The following is an 18,833-nucleotide window of genomic DNA, read 5'->3' as shown; positions in this document are numbered from 1 at the left end:
CAGGTGCATCTGAACAAATGAAATGCAGCAACATCCTCCCCACCAACTCCAACCACTTCTCACCAATCACTTGCACACTCACATATCATCCAAGACGACAAACTACTGCAACCACAACCCATATCTCTCTCATGTAAAAACATTGAAAAATCCTGAAATTTATTCTGTTGCATTGTTGCACTGCTAGCAATAAACTGAAGAACACCTGCTGGGCAATCAATACTGCATCACGAACTTTCACGCACATGCCTAACACTGAGACAACCTTTTGATACCGCTTGTTTCACTTCCTTGACCTTGCCCCATAATCAATATTAAAATGTCTCTGTTTGCACACTTACAGTCAAAGAGATGTACTGCTCAGAAATAGACCCTTCGGTCCAACTCATCCATGTCGACCAGATATCCTAACCTAATCTAGTCCCATTTGGCTCACATCCCTCTAATCCCTTCCCATTCATAAACCCATACAGGTACCTTTTAAGTGCTGCAATTGTACCAGCCTCCACCACTTCCTCTGGCAGCTCATTCCATACACGCACCACCCACTGCACAAAAAAGTTGCCCCTTGGGTCCCTTCTGAATTTTTCCCCTCTCACCCTAAACCTATGCCCTCTAATTCTGGACTCCCCCAAGTTGCCTTTATGAAGGACAGGGACACAACAATGTCTGTGACACTGGACTGAGCACAACTGGATATCCTTAACTTGGCAAATTGTACTGTCATTTACTTGAATTAATTGCTGTCATTAAATATATGAATTAATTACCTCCAATTAAAATGCTGGTTTAGCACATCTGTCTTGTTAATCTCAAAACAAACTGATGATGATCTTGAAACTGAATTTGCCCAGTGTTGTTACGTGGCAAAGTAACAGGATATTACCACAGACAGTTTGCATTCATTTGCTACCGTTAACCAGACCAATGGACCCACAGGGTCATAACGTGACAACACAAGACAGGACAAGATTAAGACTACCAGGCCCAATATTGGATGGCAAAGCAACTAAAAGTAATAGAGTTTCATACATTCTGGTCTGCATTAAGATCAAAATTTCTGTTCACTTCAGCAAATCATTGTTGGCCAACTGTGACAAATGTTACTTGATCTCACTAATATTTTCACTAAGCAAATGAAACAAACCATCATCAGAATGCTACAGTGAACATGAACTCAAACTTGATCTGAGATCCTGCCCACTTGAGATCACTGTCCTTGAATATGAACCAATGAGGGGCTCGGTTATGAGATGCACCACATCTTCCAGTGTCCCGCCAGGATGAACAAACAAGATACCTCATTTGATTTTTAGTTTTTCCTCTGCCAGAAATCATGTTGCACAAACAAGGTATAATATAAATTGCCTTGAAACTATCAAGCTCATGGACTACTTGTTACTTGCCCAAGATCACGGCAACAACACCAAGGCTTTTGTGTAAAAAATGGGTCATTTTGGTGAGGAGCTATGAAAAAAACACTCCGACTCGTTTAATTATTTTTGAGAGAGGACGTGCAAAGTTAAAAATTTCCTTACCGCTTCTTTCACCTCCTTGGTAACATCATGCACGAAGAGTGCAAAGACTGCCTCTCGAGCACCGACATACAGAATCTGTTCATCTTCATCTAGTCGCAGGGTTGTGTAATTGTAGACATTGGGTTTGGAGAAGTGTTTCACTCCCTTTAGTGCTACAAGAGAAAAGAATATTAGCTCTCGGTCACACCAATATGTCAAGGCAAGATGCAGCTGACAAGAAGCCTACATAGTATCACTCTGAAACATCACCAATGCCCTACTTCTTCCTTTGGCATATCAGAACCACAAATCTGCCCTCAAACCACAACATACCCACTGTGTACACTGAACCACCACATGAACACGAGACATTTATCACCCAGCCCCACCTCCAACCATGTCATGTGCTGACTCCTTGCTGACCCACATAGATGCATGACTGTTCAGCAAGACAAGCTGCTTGCAAGCAGCTGCTCACCTAATCATCCGAAGGAAAAAGACGCTGACTTCATAGTTTTACTGTCAGCAAAGCAAGAAATCCTATTTACAGTATAAATTTCAGCATGGAGAGAGACTGAGCTAAATCACATGACATTGCAAATCCTATGCAGCTGCATTCAATGATTCTTTTGTGCTTGTCAACTAGTGATATCTCTACCGGGGCGAGTGCTTAAACCAAATGCTGTAGATGCAATGGATGATGACGACAATGCACTATTATAGCCAAGGGCTTCTCCAACGGTAACTTAGCAGTAGACAAACATCTAAAACCATCACCATTGTACATAGCTCCCTGGAGAAATCCTGCCCTCAGTAGCAGGTGATAGAACAAAATCACATTTTTCTGCACCATGCTTTGATTACTGTCAGAGGGCTGCTGCTTGTCATGTGACACAATCCTGCAGTTGCTTTGCTGTGCTCTCCTTTGCCAAGGAAGGCAGCTGTGATTGGCCTTTTCCACATTCACAGAGGAATCCAATAGGACCAGGAACCTATAACTGTGCAACTGACAAGCACTTCAAGAACAAGGAGCATGAACACTAATATTACTAACCTAATACAGTCTTGAACATAATTCAAGATGGGATGGAAAACCGCTTAAACACTGGTGTGTCAACTTGTGCTGCAGCTTGATTTCTCCTGGCAATTTTCAGCAAACTATGATTCAGAACCTCAACATACTGGGGCAGACAACGGAACCAATTCAGATCAATGGACTAACAGAAAACCCAGGAGCTCAATGGGAGTTGGCGCTCTGATTCTGCTTCCCAAGGCGCCCCAAAGCACAATACCAGAGATTCAAGTCTCAGAACAAATTACAACAGTTTCCAACATAAGCCACAAGCACATAGTGGAACATACACCTGCAAATCTGGCTAAAGCTGGTTTCCCCAACATGAACCCACAGTTATGCCTGCTTTGTCAGGTCAATTACTTCCAAGCTTCAGCCATAAACTAGTCTACTCCCACGATCCAAAAGCATTAGCAGTGCACCCTCCCTCCCCACCCCCACCCCCCCCCATCACCCAAAGAACCCAACTATTGTGGCACAAAGCCATTCAAAAGCATGGATCACATCTTCAGTATCAATAAGGATGCAAGCTTGTGTGTCAGGAATATCCTTGGTAAGACTGGCATCAGAAGACAAGACAAAACAACATGGTGGAGTTGTTGTTCCTGATCACTCCTGAGCAGAATGTTTAACACATGCAGGCAGGGGACAAAGCTGGTCACTTACTCCTTTGAAAAACACAAGGCAGCCTGGTATCACTTGGTTAACAGGTGCACAATCTTGCACTTCTGATATTATCCCAAGTTAAGGGGTCTCTTGTGGCACAGTAGTGATGTCCCTAACTCTGGCCTGAGAGGCCCAAGTTTAAGTCTCACCTGTTCCAGAGGCAAACACATTTTGAAAAGCTACATTTTAAAAAACACTGCAATTTCAAGTCCAACACTTAATCAGCAGTACAATGTTTCATATGCATATGAGGATACAAGAGTGCAGGCAGATTTGCGCCTGACTTCAGATTTCCCTCCAAATTTTCACATTTCAGCCAGTAAGTGGCAGTAGGGAGCTTATTTTCCTGCCTTGAAAGAAGGGGCTGGGACGCATGAACAACACTGAAATAGTGCACTGTTTAATATGAAATATCACTACATTACATAATTAGGCACAAAGTGCCTAACTTTGTATCTTCAAATTGGGTCAGAGTAGTTTCACGTGAAGAACAGGGAACATTCTTGCTCTGAAACCATGAACAGGTTTCCTCATCTCCACGTCATTGCACAGGTACTTCCAGCATTTTGTGTTTGTAGTTTCACTAAATGTGTGCCTTTTTTTAACCAAGTAGATACTGATTGTGCACTATACTCAAAAGCATTACGCTGTTCAGGCAAAGTTCACAGTAGTTCACCTGCTAAAACAGCATCTTCACTGTGTGAACACAGTTCTGGGTGAAATGTCAGTTCTCTGCAAATTGAGATTGGCAATTTAACAATTCAACTTGTGCTAGTTCCTAATGACCGAAAGCCTTTGGACCTTTGGATAGTTTCTCCTCTTCGAATCTTTTGTGAATAACGTCAGAAGTCACCGAACACCAGGTGAGAGTCCAGCACATCAAGTCTTCGGAGCAATGCCCCTTAGTCAGGCGAAGTCATCAGCAACAGTAGTACTCCGAAAGCTTGGGATTTCCAAAAAGCCTTTTGGACTGTAACTTGGAGTCCTGACCTCTGACCTCGTCCAACATCAGCATTTCCACATGCGAGCCACACCATTTTGTGGAGAATACTGCTGAGTTATCAATGCTTCCCTTAGTTCCCTCCAGTAATTCCTTGCGAGAGCTGAACAAGGCTGGCCACCAACCAACAACAGCCAGCATTATAGCAGAGATCAATTAAAATTGTTTTTTTTAGATTAGATTAGATTACAGTGTGGGAACAGGCCCTTCGGCCCAACAAGTCCACACCGACCCGCCGAAGCGAAACCCACCCATACCCCGACATTTACCCCTTACTTAACACTGCAGGCAATTTAGTATGGCCAATTCACCTGACCCTGCACATCTTTGGATGGTGGGAGGAAACCGGAGCACCCGGAGGAAACCCACGCAGACACGGGGAGAACGTGCAAACTCCACACAGTCAGTCGCCTGAGGCGGGAATTGAACCCGGGTCTCTGGCGCTGTGAGGCAGCAGTGCTAACCACTGTGCCACCGTGCCGCCCACTAAATTGTTATTTTGTCTTAAGCTTCAAAACCTTAAGGAAGTATTCCTGACAGTTTACAGAAGCAGTCCTCTGTCAGGACAGATTTGAAGACTAATAAGCAAGCCAGGGATGAAGTCAGAGAATAAAAAAACTTGTTCCAAAATAGCATGCAGTTCTTTGCACATAGAATGCACTGCCTCCACATTAACTAGCTTAAACACTCTTCCATTTGCTTATATGACATCTTCCAGTTCTTACATTTTTATAGGGACATTTCAGATAGCCTTAAGTGATTGTGTTGTATTCTGGTACTACCTGTCCAATGCACCAAATTATCTTTGAGCTTCTATCATATCCCAGCTTTCCTTCCTTCCTTTGAATTACGTGTACTACGTGGAAATATTCAACTCTCTATGGCCACTCAACATTTTAACGTGCAAAAAGAGCTACTTCCTCTTTGGCTACATGTTACTGCACAGGTTCCATAGCTCAGACATTTCCCACTATTGAGTTTTGGCAAAACACCCACTTGGTCAGGTACAGTAGCTCCCTTAAACCTGCTGTGAATACAAATGTGTGTAAAACCATTGATTTACAAGCAAGAATACCTCACTGCCGATTCCAACTTTGAACACATGAACACTCGAAGACCAGCAGAATCCATTACTCACTTGATAGCAGTTGAGTGTCCACAACAATAAAGCATTTGTGCTACTTTGCTCAATTGGTTTCAACTTACCATTGACTCCAGTCAATGTTTTATGTCATTCCAGAAATGCCACAATGTATTACACTCAGCATTAAATCTGTTTTTTATCTCACTCCCAGGGTGTCTAAATCTTTTATTACCATCTTCAAACGATTCTTTGCACATCTTTTAGTGTCAAGAAAGTGAGGACTGCAGATGGTAGAGATCAGTCGAGAGAGGGGGGCTGGAAAAGCACAACAGGTCAGGCAGCGTCCGAGGAGCAGGATAATTGGCATTTTGGGCATGAACCCTTCATCTTTTAGTGTGACCAGCAATAACAACATTTTTATGCCTGTTCAATCCACAATGCCAACAAGAGGGGCTACACAGAAAATTCCAGGCTCAAAACTATCAACACTTTGCTTAAACTCTTTCATTTCCATCACCACATAGCCATTGTCTAATGTCTGTCATGACAAAAATCTGACTTAGCTTGATTGCTTTATCCCACGTCAAACACAAATCTGCAACAAACATCTATGCGATTAGACCAGAGAAACATCTGCCAAGGTGCACTGGGTTTCCAAGGCATAATCTGTCAAACCATTAAGTCTCAAGGTGAGCCTGGATCTCATTCCAGCAGAACAAGTACAAGAGACCTCCATTTAGTCTATTATATTGTGAACATTTGTTGAAAACCAGTGGCAAAATTTAACTTCTGATTGATGGACAAGATGCAAGTTTTTCAAAATTAAAATGCTTTTAGTTCAGTCATGACAAAGCAACTTCATCATAAAACCCAGGCCAACTGCCTTTAATATAGATCACGATTCAAACAACTGAACTACATTCCTGTAGTCTTAAGTCTTTCATTCTAACCATTTCAGTTTCAACAGTCTTGGCTGCTCAGTATCTCAACTTTGGTTGAAGGAGGCTATTCCAACAATGGGCCTAATTGTTTCAGATCTCCATCAGGGTAAAGGCAGCACTCATGGCCAATGTTGCTCAAAACCTCCTGCATTAGGCTAATGAAAAACCTTTCTGTATGCTATTTACAGCAGTGTTACAAACCACGGAGCTCCTCAGCGCACATAGATTTTCCCCAATATTCCCATCAGCGCCTTTTGAAAAGAAACTTTCACAGCTGCAGTTTTTCTCACCACCTGCCTCAAGCTCCCTGTCCAGCCTTATTGTTACCCACGAGTTTACCATTCTCTTTCAACCTATGATCACTAGTCACAACAACCAACTCCAACAATCACGGACCTTGAATACACAATTAATTGCATTTCCAATATGGCTACCTTCATAAATAGTAGCTATCTGAAGTGAGACTCTAAGATTCAGATGAAACTTCAAACAGCCAATGTGCAAAAAGGGGACAGATGCATGGTGCAAACCAACTGCCCAATTATCTGATGACAAAAGGGGGGAATAACGGCCTGATAACCCCTGCTCATTTGATCTCAAACTACTGCTGATTTATTGGTGTCTTCTTCAAAGCAAGAAAGATTACGGTATTCCAAACTCAGCTTCAACACTACTTGACTGTGGTTGTGGGACTCTGTGTCCAATAGCAAGATATAGTATCCATGTAAACTCTCACACTCAAGTCGAAGTCTGCAACAAAGTCATTGTCTAGAAATTAGCCCTTTGTCACCAGCATCGCAGGTCAGCTCAGTGTCTCACTCCATTTTAGCAGCTGGAAAGCAACTACCAGTACTGCATTCAGTCCAAGTGTTTTTCACGAACGACTCAGGCAAAGTCCAATAAACCGGTTACCTTTTTGTTCTTCTGGACAAATCACGTGTGACAACGCTGCTCCTTTAACAAGGTTACTCTGCCCTCTGTTTTTGAGGGGGGTTGTAAAGGCAGAGGTGCCTCAATGTCTCAACTGGCTACTTTATTAATGGCTGGCTTAGGCAGCATCTGTTAATCAGCGAAGTCTTTCAGGTTTGTATTTAAAGCACTCGTCGAATGCAGGTGGAGTGGCTAGTTCTCTGGGATCAGGACTTATTCCCTAGTTTTGGTTTCCAGCTAAAACTAACCCAAAGAAACAGCTCCATGCTGATCTCTTAGATCTCTCTCCTGTAAAAACGTGTGTTTCAATTTACCTTTTTGCCAAGGGGTGTGTTTATCTAATGTTACAGGAAATCGGAACAGCTCTTTCTTAAGTTGCATTTTCAAATGGTTATGTTATTCTAAGTTCGGTTTTAGAGTCAAAGAGATGTGCAGCACAGAAACAGACCTTTCGATCCATGCTGACCAGATATCCTGAATTCATCTAGTCCCATTTGACAGTACGTAGCCCACACCCCTCTGAACCCCTTCCTATTCATATACCCATCCAGATGCCTTTTCAATGTTGTACTTGTACCTGCCTTGACCATTTCCTCTGGCAGCACATTCCATACAGGCACCAACCTCTGTGTGAAAAGGTTGCCTGTTGGGTCCCTTGTGCATCTTCCCCCGCTCACTTGTAAAACTTTTCAGAACCATTTCAAACTAGGAGACCAGAACTGAATGCAGTATTCCCAAAGTGGCCTCACCAATGTCCTATACAGCTGCAACATGATCTCTCAGCTCCTATACTCAATGCATTGAGCAATAAAGGCAAGCATTCCAAAGGCCTTAATTATTGTCATGACCTGTAACTCCACTTCCAAGGAACTTGGAACTCCTAAAATTAGAAAAGCCCACAACTTCACTGTCAAGCAAAGCATAACAATGAGTAACTAGCATCCAAGTCATCTTGTCGTTAACCATGCAAGCTGTGGAGATGCTTCAATGAATTTGGTCAGCCAATGCTGTAACGACAAAGCCAAGTTGCAGTGCAAACGGTTGAGCTGAAGTTCCCACATGCAGTGCCATGATTTCACACGCGAATTATTACATACCATCTAAACACAGATGACAACGCTCAAGTCAAGGATACGGAAGATCATAGATACGATTCACTCCAGTCACCACTCATCACCAAACTGATGAACTGCAGGTGATTTCACCATCAGTGGCTCCTATCTCCTTTTCGTGAAAGCAATTAAGCTGTAACTTTTAAGACAACCTGTGCAGATATAACAGCACCGTAGGAAGCCATCTGGCTGGGTCTAAAATGAAGATTCAGACGAGGAACTGCATTAGAAACACAAATTTCTGTCGACTTGGCAATATGCTGGCATATACTCATGACACCATAGTTTGTTCATGCATGTTCCAGCTGTTAATGCTTCATGCATAAAATAACAGCCAGCAATGCAGAAATCAAAGCTTAGCAAGCTTTTGGTTATTACATAGATTTATGTCAACTGACTCATAGAATGATAGTTGCAAACCAAATTCACAGTGGTTATTTCAGTGGGTTTGTCAGGGGCCCCTGCTGCTCCAGTCCAATCCACATACTGGTCAACAGCAATCTTCTGTTTAACACCTGCTGTCTGTTCAATGTATACAATAGGTGCAGGAGTCGGCCCTTCGGGCCTCCACCACCATTCATTATGATACGGCTGATCATGCACAATCAGCATCCTGTTCCTGCCTTATGCCCATAACCCTTGATTCCATTATCTCTAAGAGGTCTATCCATCTCTTTCTTGAAAGTATCCAGAGACTCGGCCTCCACTGTCTTCTGGGGCAGAGCATTCCATATATCCACCACTCTCTGGGTGAAGAAGTTTCTCCTCAACTCTGTTCTAAATGGCCTACGCTTCACTTTTAAACTGTGTCCTCTGGTTCTGGACACACCCATCAGCGGAAACATATTTCCTGCCTCCAGAGAGTGTCCAACCTTTTAATAATCTTATACGTCTCAATCAGATCCCCTCTCATCCCTGTAAATTCAAGTGTATACAAACCCAGTCACTCCAATCTTTCAGCGTAAGATCGTCTCGCCATTCCGGGAACTGACCTTCTGAACCTACACTGCACTCCCTCAATAGCCAAAATGTCCTTCCAAAATGGAGACCAAAAGTGCACACATTAGTCCAGGTGCGGTCTCACCAGGGTCCTGTACAGCTGCAGATGGTTATATTTGCTCCGATATTCGTCTTGTTATGAAGGCTAGCATGCCATTTGCTTTCTTCACTGCCTGCTGTAGCTGCATGTTTGTTTTCATTGACTGATATACAAGAACACCTAGATCTCTTTGTAGATCTTACCTAACTTGACTCCATTTAGATAGTAATCTTATTCTTGCCATTAAAAGTGGATAACCACACATTTATCCACATTGAAATGCATCTGCCATGCATCCTTCCACTCACCTGAACCTGTCCAAGTCACCCTGTATTCTCAGAACATCCTCCTCACATTTCATCCTGCCACCGAACTTTGTGTCATCAGCAAATTTGCTGATATTGCATTTAATACTTTCATCTATATCATTAATGTATATTGTCAACAGCTGCTGTCCCACCACCGAATCTTGAGGTACCCCACTGGGGTTCTAAAAGGAACCCATTTATCACTACTCTTTGCTTCCTGTCAGCCAGGAGAAAGTGAGGTCTGCAGATGCTGGAGATCAGAGATGGAAATGTGTTGCTGGAAAAGCGCAGCAGGTCAGGCAGCATCTAGGGAACAGGAGAATCGACGTTTCGGGCATTAGACCTTCTTCATTCCTGAAGAAGGGCTAATGCCCGAAACGTCGATTCTCCTGTTCCCTAGATGCTGCCTGACCTGCTGCGCTTTTCCAGCAACACATTTCCATTCCTGTCAGCCAGCCAATTTTCAGTCCAAGTCAGTATTTTGCCCCAAATACTATGTGCCCTAATTTTGCTCACTAACCTCCCATGTGGGACTTCAAAGTCTTTCTGAAAGTCCAGGTCCACGACATCCACTGACTCTCCCTTGTCCATCTTCGTAGTTACATCCTCAAAAGATTCCGTAAGATCAGTCAAGCACGATTTCCCCTTCGTAAATCTGACATATCCTGTTACTACTATCCAAGTGAGTCATAACTTCATCTTTTATAATTGACTCAAGCATCTTTCCCACCACTGACATCAGCCTAACTGGTCTATAATTCCCTGTTCTCTCTCCCTCCTTTCTTGACAATTGGGACAACATTAGTCATCCTTTCATCCGCTGGAACTGATCCTTAATCTATTGAACATTGGAAAATGATTACCAATGCATCCAGGATTTCTAGAGCCACCTCCTTAAGTATCCTGGGATGCAGACCATAAGGTTATCAGGAGCAGCCAACATGACTACATTGGAAACCTTCATGGCTTCAGATCAAAACCGCAGGTACTGATCTTGCCTGCATGCTACTATACTGTACACAAAGGACCCTGAAAATTTCACCCTTGGGACAAGGCAGAGCCCTCTTCCCTGCGAAGGGAATTTTACTCCATTTAGCCTGCTTAATATGTGCCTGGTAGTATTTGAGACAGAAACAAATTCAGCTTTCCAGATAATCCCAAATTTTATTTGCAGCAATGTTTGATGGAAACAGTGTCCAATGCACACTGCACATGTGAAGTTCTTTTTCAAGACTCTTACACACTTGATGCAACTGCAATACGGCAACTTCTGTGTACCACCAAAATTTTATTAAGTTCAAGCTTTCTGAAGGAACTCTTAACACTTCGCAGGGCTTGCAGAGCCATGTCAAGAGATGCCTGAACAAAAGAAACATCCTTCCCTTCTACAGTACAAAAGTTTCATATTACAGTAACGCCCACAAGACAACCCCCAGCCATTTCTCCCACAGTCACATGCCACTCAAGACACAATGTGGTGATCACACCATTTCCTGAGACAATGTGATTAAATCATTGCTTAATGGCAAGACCTGGTGTAAACTGCAGTCTTCTTATTCTTTGGTAACTGCAGTCTTCTTATTCTGACTCGGGGATGATGATGCAAATGGCTCTGAATGGAGAGAGATGGTAAAGTGAATTCCTTACATTCCACCTGGTGGTCAGAGGCATACCACCCTACCCCGGGAAGATCCAATGTCCTGCAGTCAGCAGAGCAAATTAACCCTTTAATATCTCACAAAACACAAGCTGTAACTGACCCAGTGCTGACTTAAATGGAAAGCAGCTCACTGCACATAAACCAGAACAAAACCAAATGACAGACAAAACATGAATTGATGTATGTTTTAATAAATTGAAGATTTCTACACCTTATTATTAATCTCCAAACTCCAATAATGGAAAAAGGAAATATTAAATTCCCTCAAACAACTGCACATACTGTGCATCTTTTTAAAATTTCAATCTGACTGTTTATTATGCTCACAAATTTGCTCAGACTCGATTGTACTCCAATCTAAAACTGGTTCTCCAGTGGCCAGATGCTGAACTGGCTATTTGAGCAACTATCCTTTTGGCTGGACCATATTCAGCATACTGCACCTGAAGGCTAAGGCATGCCACAGTGGACATGATAGTCAATGGAGTTTTGCCATATATCTGTTGGATCCTTAAGGGTTTCACATCCTTATCACCTTTTCAGATACTTACCTGGAAAATCCAAGGTGGCAACCTTTGACCAAGAGAAACAAACAGCATGGCCCCTGCCATTTTACAAATGCTCAGACTGCTGTACAAACAAGTGCTTGGAAAGCTTTGCTATCCCCTCGTCATCCTCAGGACTGAGGTTTGGGCTTGCCATCACGTCCAAGTCTTAGCTCTACTCAGTCCACCAAACTAACTCCTTCGTTAGGTCATAAATGTTCACTTTACCCTCAAGCCAGCAGACCACTGGCAATCCTCTCAACGATCTTCTGCTGTCATATGTTAGATTCACTAAGTGCACAAATCCTATTACACGTTGCATCAGAACATGAGTTAATTCAACAATGAGATGTTGTGAAAGGAGCAAGACATGCTCAAGTGCTTACAGCAAATTTGGCCCTCAACCCCAGTAACATGAACGCAATGACGGACGTAGACTGGTTTGTTTTCCACTCTGGTCATTCTAAACGAAAGCATTAGTTGCACATGACGCCTCCAGAACTGCTTGCTTTGTCAGTTTTATAAAACACAGAACATTACAGCACAGTACAAGCCCTTGAGCACTCAATGTTGCGCCGACCTGTGAAACCAATCTGAAGCCCATCTAACCTACCCTAATCCATTTTCATCCGGATGTTTATTCAATGACTATTTAAATGCCCTTAAGGTTGGTGAGTCTACGACTGTTGCAGGCAAGGTGTTCTTGACCCTTACCACTGAGTCAAGAAACTGCCTTTGACATCGGTCCTAGATCTTTCACCCCTCAATTTCAAGCAACCTTCTCTCATGCTAACCATCACCATCTGAGGAAAAAGGCTCTCATTGCCCACCCTATTTAACCCTCTGATCATCATCTTTGTCTCAACTAAGTCACCTCTCAATCTTTTCTCTCATGAAAACAGCCTCAAGTCTCCCAGCCTTTCCCTCCATTCCAGGCAACATCCTTGTACATCTCCTCTGAACCCTTTCTAACGCTTCCACATCCTTCCTTTAATGCGGTGACCAGAATGGTATGTAATACCCAAAGTGCAGCCATACCAGAGTTTTGTACAGCTGCAACATGACTTCATGGCTCTGAAACTCAATCCCTCGACCAATAAAAGCTAACACACCATATGCCTTCTTAACAACCCCATCAACCTAGATGGCAATGTTCAGGGATCAATGCACATAGACACAGAGATCTCCCTGCTCATTGACACTACCAAAAATCTTCCCACTAGCCCAGGACTTTGCAATCCTGTTACTCCTTCCAAAGAGAATCACCTCACACTTTTCTGCATTAAACTCCATTTGCCACCTCTCAGCACAGCTCTGCAGCTTATCTATGACCCTCTGTGCAACATGCTTCAGCACTATCCACAACTCCACTGACCTTAGTGTAATCCACAAGTTTACTAATCCAGCCTTATTCGCCCTCATCCAGGTCGTTTATAAAAATGACAAACAGCAGTGGCCCCAAAACAGATCCTTGAGGCACACCACCAGTAACTGAACTTCAGGATGAGCATCTCCCATCAACCACCACCCTTCTGTCTACTTTCAGTGAGCCAATTTCTGATCCAAACCGCTAAAATTGCCCTCAATCCCATGCCTTGTTCAATATTTTGTGCAATAGCCTACCGTGGGAAATGTTATCAAACATCTTACTGAAATCCATGTACACCACATCAACAGCTTTACCCTCATCCACCTGTTTGATCACCATCTCAAAGGTTTGTGAGCTACACTTCACAAACTGTGAAGACTATCCCTCATCAACTTATTCCTCTCCAAATGGTTCGAAATGTGATCTCTTATAACCTTTTCCAACACTTTGCCACAAACGAAGTAAGGCACACTTGTCTATAATTACCATGGTTGTCTCTACTCCCCTTCTTGAATAAGGCGACATTTGTTACCCTTCAATCTGCTGGTACTATTCCTGTAGACAATGACAATGTAAAGATCAAAACCAAAGGCTCTGCAATCTCCTCCCTGGCTTCCCAGAGAATCTTAGGATAAATCCCTCCCAGGGGACTTATCCATTTTCACACTTTCCAGAATTGCTAACACTTCCTCCTTGCAAACATCACCCCACCTAGTCTAAGTCGCCTGTATCTCAGTATTCTCCTCGACTTTATTTTTCATCAGTATTCACACTGGCAAAAGACTTCATTTACTGCTACCCCGATCTCCTTGGACTCCACGCACAACTTCCCACTGTTCACGATTGACTAGAGAAAGATTACGCCATTCTTTTATTCCTGGTATACCGAAAGAAAGCTTTATGGTTTTCCGTGACCCTATCTGACAAAGACTTCTCACGACCCCTCCTGGCTTTTCTTAGCTCTAAGTTTTCCCTGGCTAACTTGTAACTCTCTAACTTGCAACCCTAACTGAGCCTTCACCTCTCATCCTCACATAAGCCTTCTTCTTCCTCTTGACAAGAGTAAACCACAGCTCCTGTGCTCGACCACATCCTCCCTGCCTGACAGGTACATACTTATCAAGGACCTGCAGTTGCGGTTCCTTGAGTAAGCTCAACATTTCAATTGTGCCCATCCCCTGCAGTTTCCTTCCCCATCCTATCCATCTTAAATCTTGCCTAATTACATCATAATTGCCTCTCCCTTAGATGTAACTCTTGCCCTGCATTATAGATCTATCCCTTTCCATTGCAAAGGTAAACATACTAAATTGTGGTCACTATCACCAAAATGCTTACCTCCCTCCAAATCTAGCACTTGGCCAGGTTCATTACCATGTACCAAATCCAATGTGGCCTTGCCCCTTGTTGGCCTGTCAACATCCTGCACGTATTTTACAAAAACTGACTCATCTATAGTACTTGAACTATAGTATTTCCAGTCAATATTTGGAAAGTTTAAGACTCCATGACAACCACCCTGTTACTCTCGCTTCTATCCAGAATCATCTTTGCCATCCTATCCTGTACATCTCTGAAGCTATTTGGAGGTGTGTAGAAAACTCCCAACAAGGTGACCTTCTCCTTGCTCGTTTCAAACCTCAGCTCATACTACCTATGTAGAAGAGTTCTCAAAATATCCTTACTGCTACTGTAATACTGTCCTTGACTAGAAATGCCATACATCAACCATGACACACTCGCTCCCACAAAACCACCTATCTGTCCCCCTAATTATGGAGTCCCCAATGACTAATGCTCTGCTCTTCTCCCTGCTTCCCTTCTGAGCAACAAGGATTGACTGTGTCAGAGACCTGTACCACATGGCTTATCCCTGGTAAATCGTTCCCCCCACAACAGTATCTAAATTGTTTTACTTGTCATTGAGGGAATGGCCACAGGGAATCCCTGCACTGTCTGCCGGTTCCCTTTCCATCCCCTAACTGAAACCCATCTGCCTTTTTCTTGTACCTGAGGTGCGACTCCTCTCAATAACCCCTTCCACCTCCTGAATGATCCGAAGTTCATCCAGCTCCATTACATGGGTTTTTTTGAGGAGCTGGCGTTGGGTGCACTTCCTGCAAATGAAGTCAATGGTGACACTGGTAGTGACCCTTACCTCCCACATTCTGCAAAATGTTTCAGACAATTTGAACTGTTCATCTGGCTTCAATCAGTTGTGAACACCACCACTCAACATTCTTCCTGAGATTTCTCCTCCAAATGCTCCTTGTATGTTGGAATTGATAGGGGATCTGCTGATGATTTCCATTCCTAAAAACTCTCTCCCACACACTGTTCCTTCCTCATATCACTAACTACCACCTACAGTCTTCATATCATGAGTTTTATTGATGATTTCCATCTGCCATTTGTTCAGCTGGCTTTAGACTGCATACTGCTTGTACTCTTAACACAAACAACTCAATTACCATTGCCCAGATACCCTCAAGTTAACAGGGCAACTAGTCTGTCTGCTCTTCATTCGGAGATGAACTCACTTGCATTTGTTTGCAACAGGTACACCAAAAAGCCATGCTGTTTTTAGTCTTATGCTTTCCAAACACATCGAGGAACTGTTGTTCATACCTTTTGAACGTTCAACCTTGCTGACCTTCTCTCCCTCTTGGCATTATGGTCCATACCAGTTCCTACCATGTGACTTGTGTTTTATCTGCCCAAACAGTTTCCACAATTTTGCATGCCAGATTTTGACTCTTCATTCAATAGCTTTGACGAGCAAAGGTTAATATATGCTTAAACACAAATCGAAACCACAGAAGTACCATTGACAGGAACCACTGAGGAATGAAGGTTGCTGCTGCCACAATAATAGTAGGGCATTTTTCAGGCTAAGAGGTGAGTCCAATGACCAACGCTTTAAACATCAGCTGTAAGCATGCTCGATAGTTACTGACGAGCTCCTAGTTTCTTTGCAGAAGTATCAAAGAAGACATGGAAAGACATGCATTTTGCTCGTTCATGGTTCTGGTGTGGAACGGCATTGCAAAGGGGGACGATAAGGACTTTTTGCAGTACATGACAGGAGGGAATGGAATTCAAAAACAAGCTAATAGAATATGTACAGGTAATTTTGAGAACAAGTGAATAACAAAGTTATCGCTCTGTCAAAACAGGTCATACAAGAACGAAAGCCTAACAATTCAGGTTTTAGTACTGCATCAGTGTAGCTACTACATTTAAGTGATTTCCTCGGGGAACCAGACACAAGCAGCAAGTCGCCGACATATGTCTCTAAGATTTTCAGTCAAGCCAAAAAAACTGCCTACATCTATGAGATCAGAGCTTAAAAATGTGTTGGTGGAAAAGCGCAGCAGGTCAGCCAGCATCAAAGGAAGAGGAGAATCGACGTTTCGGGCATAAGGCCTACTTCAGGAATGAGGAGGGTGTGCCAAGCAGACTAAGATAAAAGGTAGGGAGGAGGGGCATTTGGAAATACAATAGGTGGGAGGAGGTTAAGGTGAGGGTGATAGGCCGGAGTGGGGATGGGGGCGGAGAGGTCGGGAAGAAGATTGCAGGTCAAGAAGGCGGTGCAGAGTCCGAGGGTTGGGACTGAGATAAGGTGGGGGGAGGGGAAATGAGGAAACTGGAGAAATCTGCATTCATCCCTTGTGGTTGGAGGGTTCCTAGGCAGAAGATGAGGCGCTCTTCCTCCAGGCGTCGTGTTGCCATGGTCTGGCAATGGAGGCGGCCAAGGGCCTGTATGTCCTTGGCGGAGTGAGAGGAGGACTTAAAGTGTTCAGCCACGGGGCGTTTGGGTTGGTTGGTGCGGGTGTCCCAGAGGTGTCCTCTGAAACGTTCCGCAAGTAGGCGGCCTGTCTCCCCAATGTATAGGAGGCCACATCGGGTGCAGTGGATGCACCGACTCCAACCTCTCACCCTTGCAACATGCAGCCCTCCACTCCAACCCCAACCTCACCATCAAACCAGCAGACAAGGGAGGCGCAGTGGTAGTTTGGCGCACCGATCTTTATATTGCTGAGGCTAAACACCAGCTCGCAGACATCTCCTCCTATTGCCCCCTTGACCATGACCCGACCAAACCATAATCTCCCAGACCATCCATAACCTCATCACCTCAGGGGATCTCTTATCCACCGCCTCCAACCCCGCATGCCCGTTTCTACCTCCTGCCCAAAATCCACAAACCTGACTGCCCCGGCCGACCCACTGTCTCAGCCTGCTCCTGCCCCACCGAACTCATTTCTGCATACCTTGACACGGTCCTGTCCCCATTAGTCCACAAACTCCCCACCTACGTTTGGGACAGCACCCACGCCCTCCACCTCCTCCATGATTTTCGCTTCCCCGGCCCCCAACACCTTATCTTCAGCATGGACATCCAGTCCCTATACATCTCCATCCCCCATCACGAAAGCTTCAAAGCCCTCCGCTTCTTCCTTTCCCGCTGAACCAACCAGTACCCTTGCATTGACACCCTCCTTCGACTGACTGAACTGGTCCTCACTCTGAACAACTTCTCTTTCCAATCCTCCCACTTCCTCCAAACCAAAGGAATAGCCATGGGCACCCGCATAGGCCCCAGCTATGCTTGCCTCTTCGTCGGATATGTGGAACAGTCCATCTTCCACAGCTACACTGGCACCACACCCCACCTTTTCTTCCGCTACATCGATGACTGCATCGGCGCTACCTTGTGCTCCCACGAGGAGGTTGAACAGTTCGTCCACTTTACTAATACCTTCCGCTCCGACCTCAAATTTACCTGGACCGTCTCAGACTCCTCCCTCCCCTTCCTAGACCTCTCCATTTCTATCTCGGACGACTGACTCAACACGGACATTTACTATAAACCGACTGACTCCCACAGCTAACTAGATTACACCTCCTCCCACCCTGCCCCCTGTAAAAACGCCATCCCATATTCCCAATTCCTTCGCCTTTGCCACATCTGCTCCCAGGAGGACCAATTCCAATACCGAACAACCCAGATGGCCTCCTTCAAAGACCGCAATTTCCCCTCAGACGTGCTTGACGATGCTCTCCATCGCATCTCCTCCACTTCCTGCTCCTCTGCCCTTGAACCCTGCCACTCCAATTGCCAGCAGGACAGAACCCCACTGGTCCTCACCTACCACCCCACCAACCTCCAGATACCAGGTATCATCCTTCGTCATTTCCTCCACCTCCAAACAGACTCCACCACCAAGGATATATTTCCCTCCCCAGCCCTATCAGCTTTCCGGAAAGACCACTCCCTCCGCGACTCCCTGGTCAGATCCACAACCCCCACCAACCCAACCTCCACTCCCAGCACCTTCCCCTGCAACCGCAAGAAATGAAAAACTTACACTCACACGTCCCCCCTCATTTACCTCCAAGGCCCCAAGGGATCCTTCCATATACGTCAGAAATTCACCTGTACCTCCACACACATCATTTACTGCATCCGCTGCACCCGATGTGGCCGCCTCTACATTGGGGAGACAGGCCGCCTACTTGCAGAACGTTTCAGAGAACACCTCTGGGACACCTGCACCAACCAACCCAACTGCCCCGTGGCTGAACA

General features: G+C 44.4%; 1 protein-coding gene across 12 annotated transcripts in view; it reads right to left on the bottom strand.

The window, feature by feature from the left end:
* sema4c (sema domain, immunoglobulin domain (Ig), transmembrane domain (TM) and short cytoplasmic domain, (semaphorin) 4C) overlaps window positions 1-18,833 on the bottom strand; it is a 115,442-nt gene that overhangs the window by 34,800 nt on the left and 61,809 nt on the right. For 11 of the 12 annotated variants that reach the window (XR_006309910.1, XM_043681280.1, XM_043681287.1 and 8 more), the window contains one exon: window positions 1,539-1,690. Coding sequence is in view for 10 of the 12 variants with exons in the window: in XM_043681280.1 (XP_043537215.1) it covers window positions 1,539-1,690 (152 nt within the window). In the remaining 2 variants the exon portion in view is untranslated. Of the gene's footprint in view, window positions 1-1,538; window positions 1,691-8,307; window positions 8,447-18,833 lie in introns of those variants that run through there. The other variant, XM_043681286.1, reaches the window with a different exon arrangement.

This window comes from Chiloscyllium plagiosum, chromosome 42 (genome assembly GCF_004010195.1).
Source record: "Chiloscyllium plagiosum isolate BGI_BamShark_2017 chromosome 42, ASM401019v2, whole genome shotgun sequence".
Taxonomy (NCBI): domain Eukaryota; kingdom Metazoa; phylum Chordata; class Chondrichthyes; order Orectolobiformes; family Hemiscylliidae; genus Chiloscyllium; species Chiloscyllium plagiosum.
This window is presented reverse-complemented; position numbering and strand designations above follow the sequence as displayed.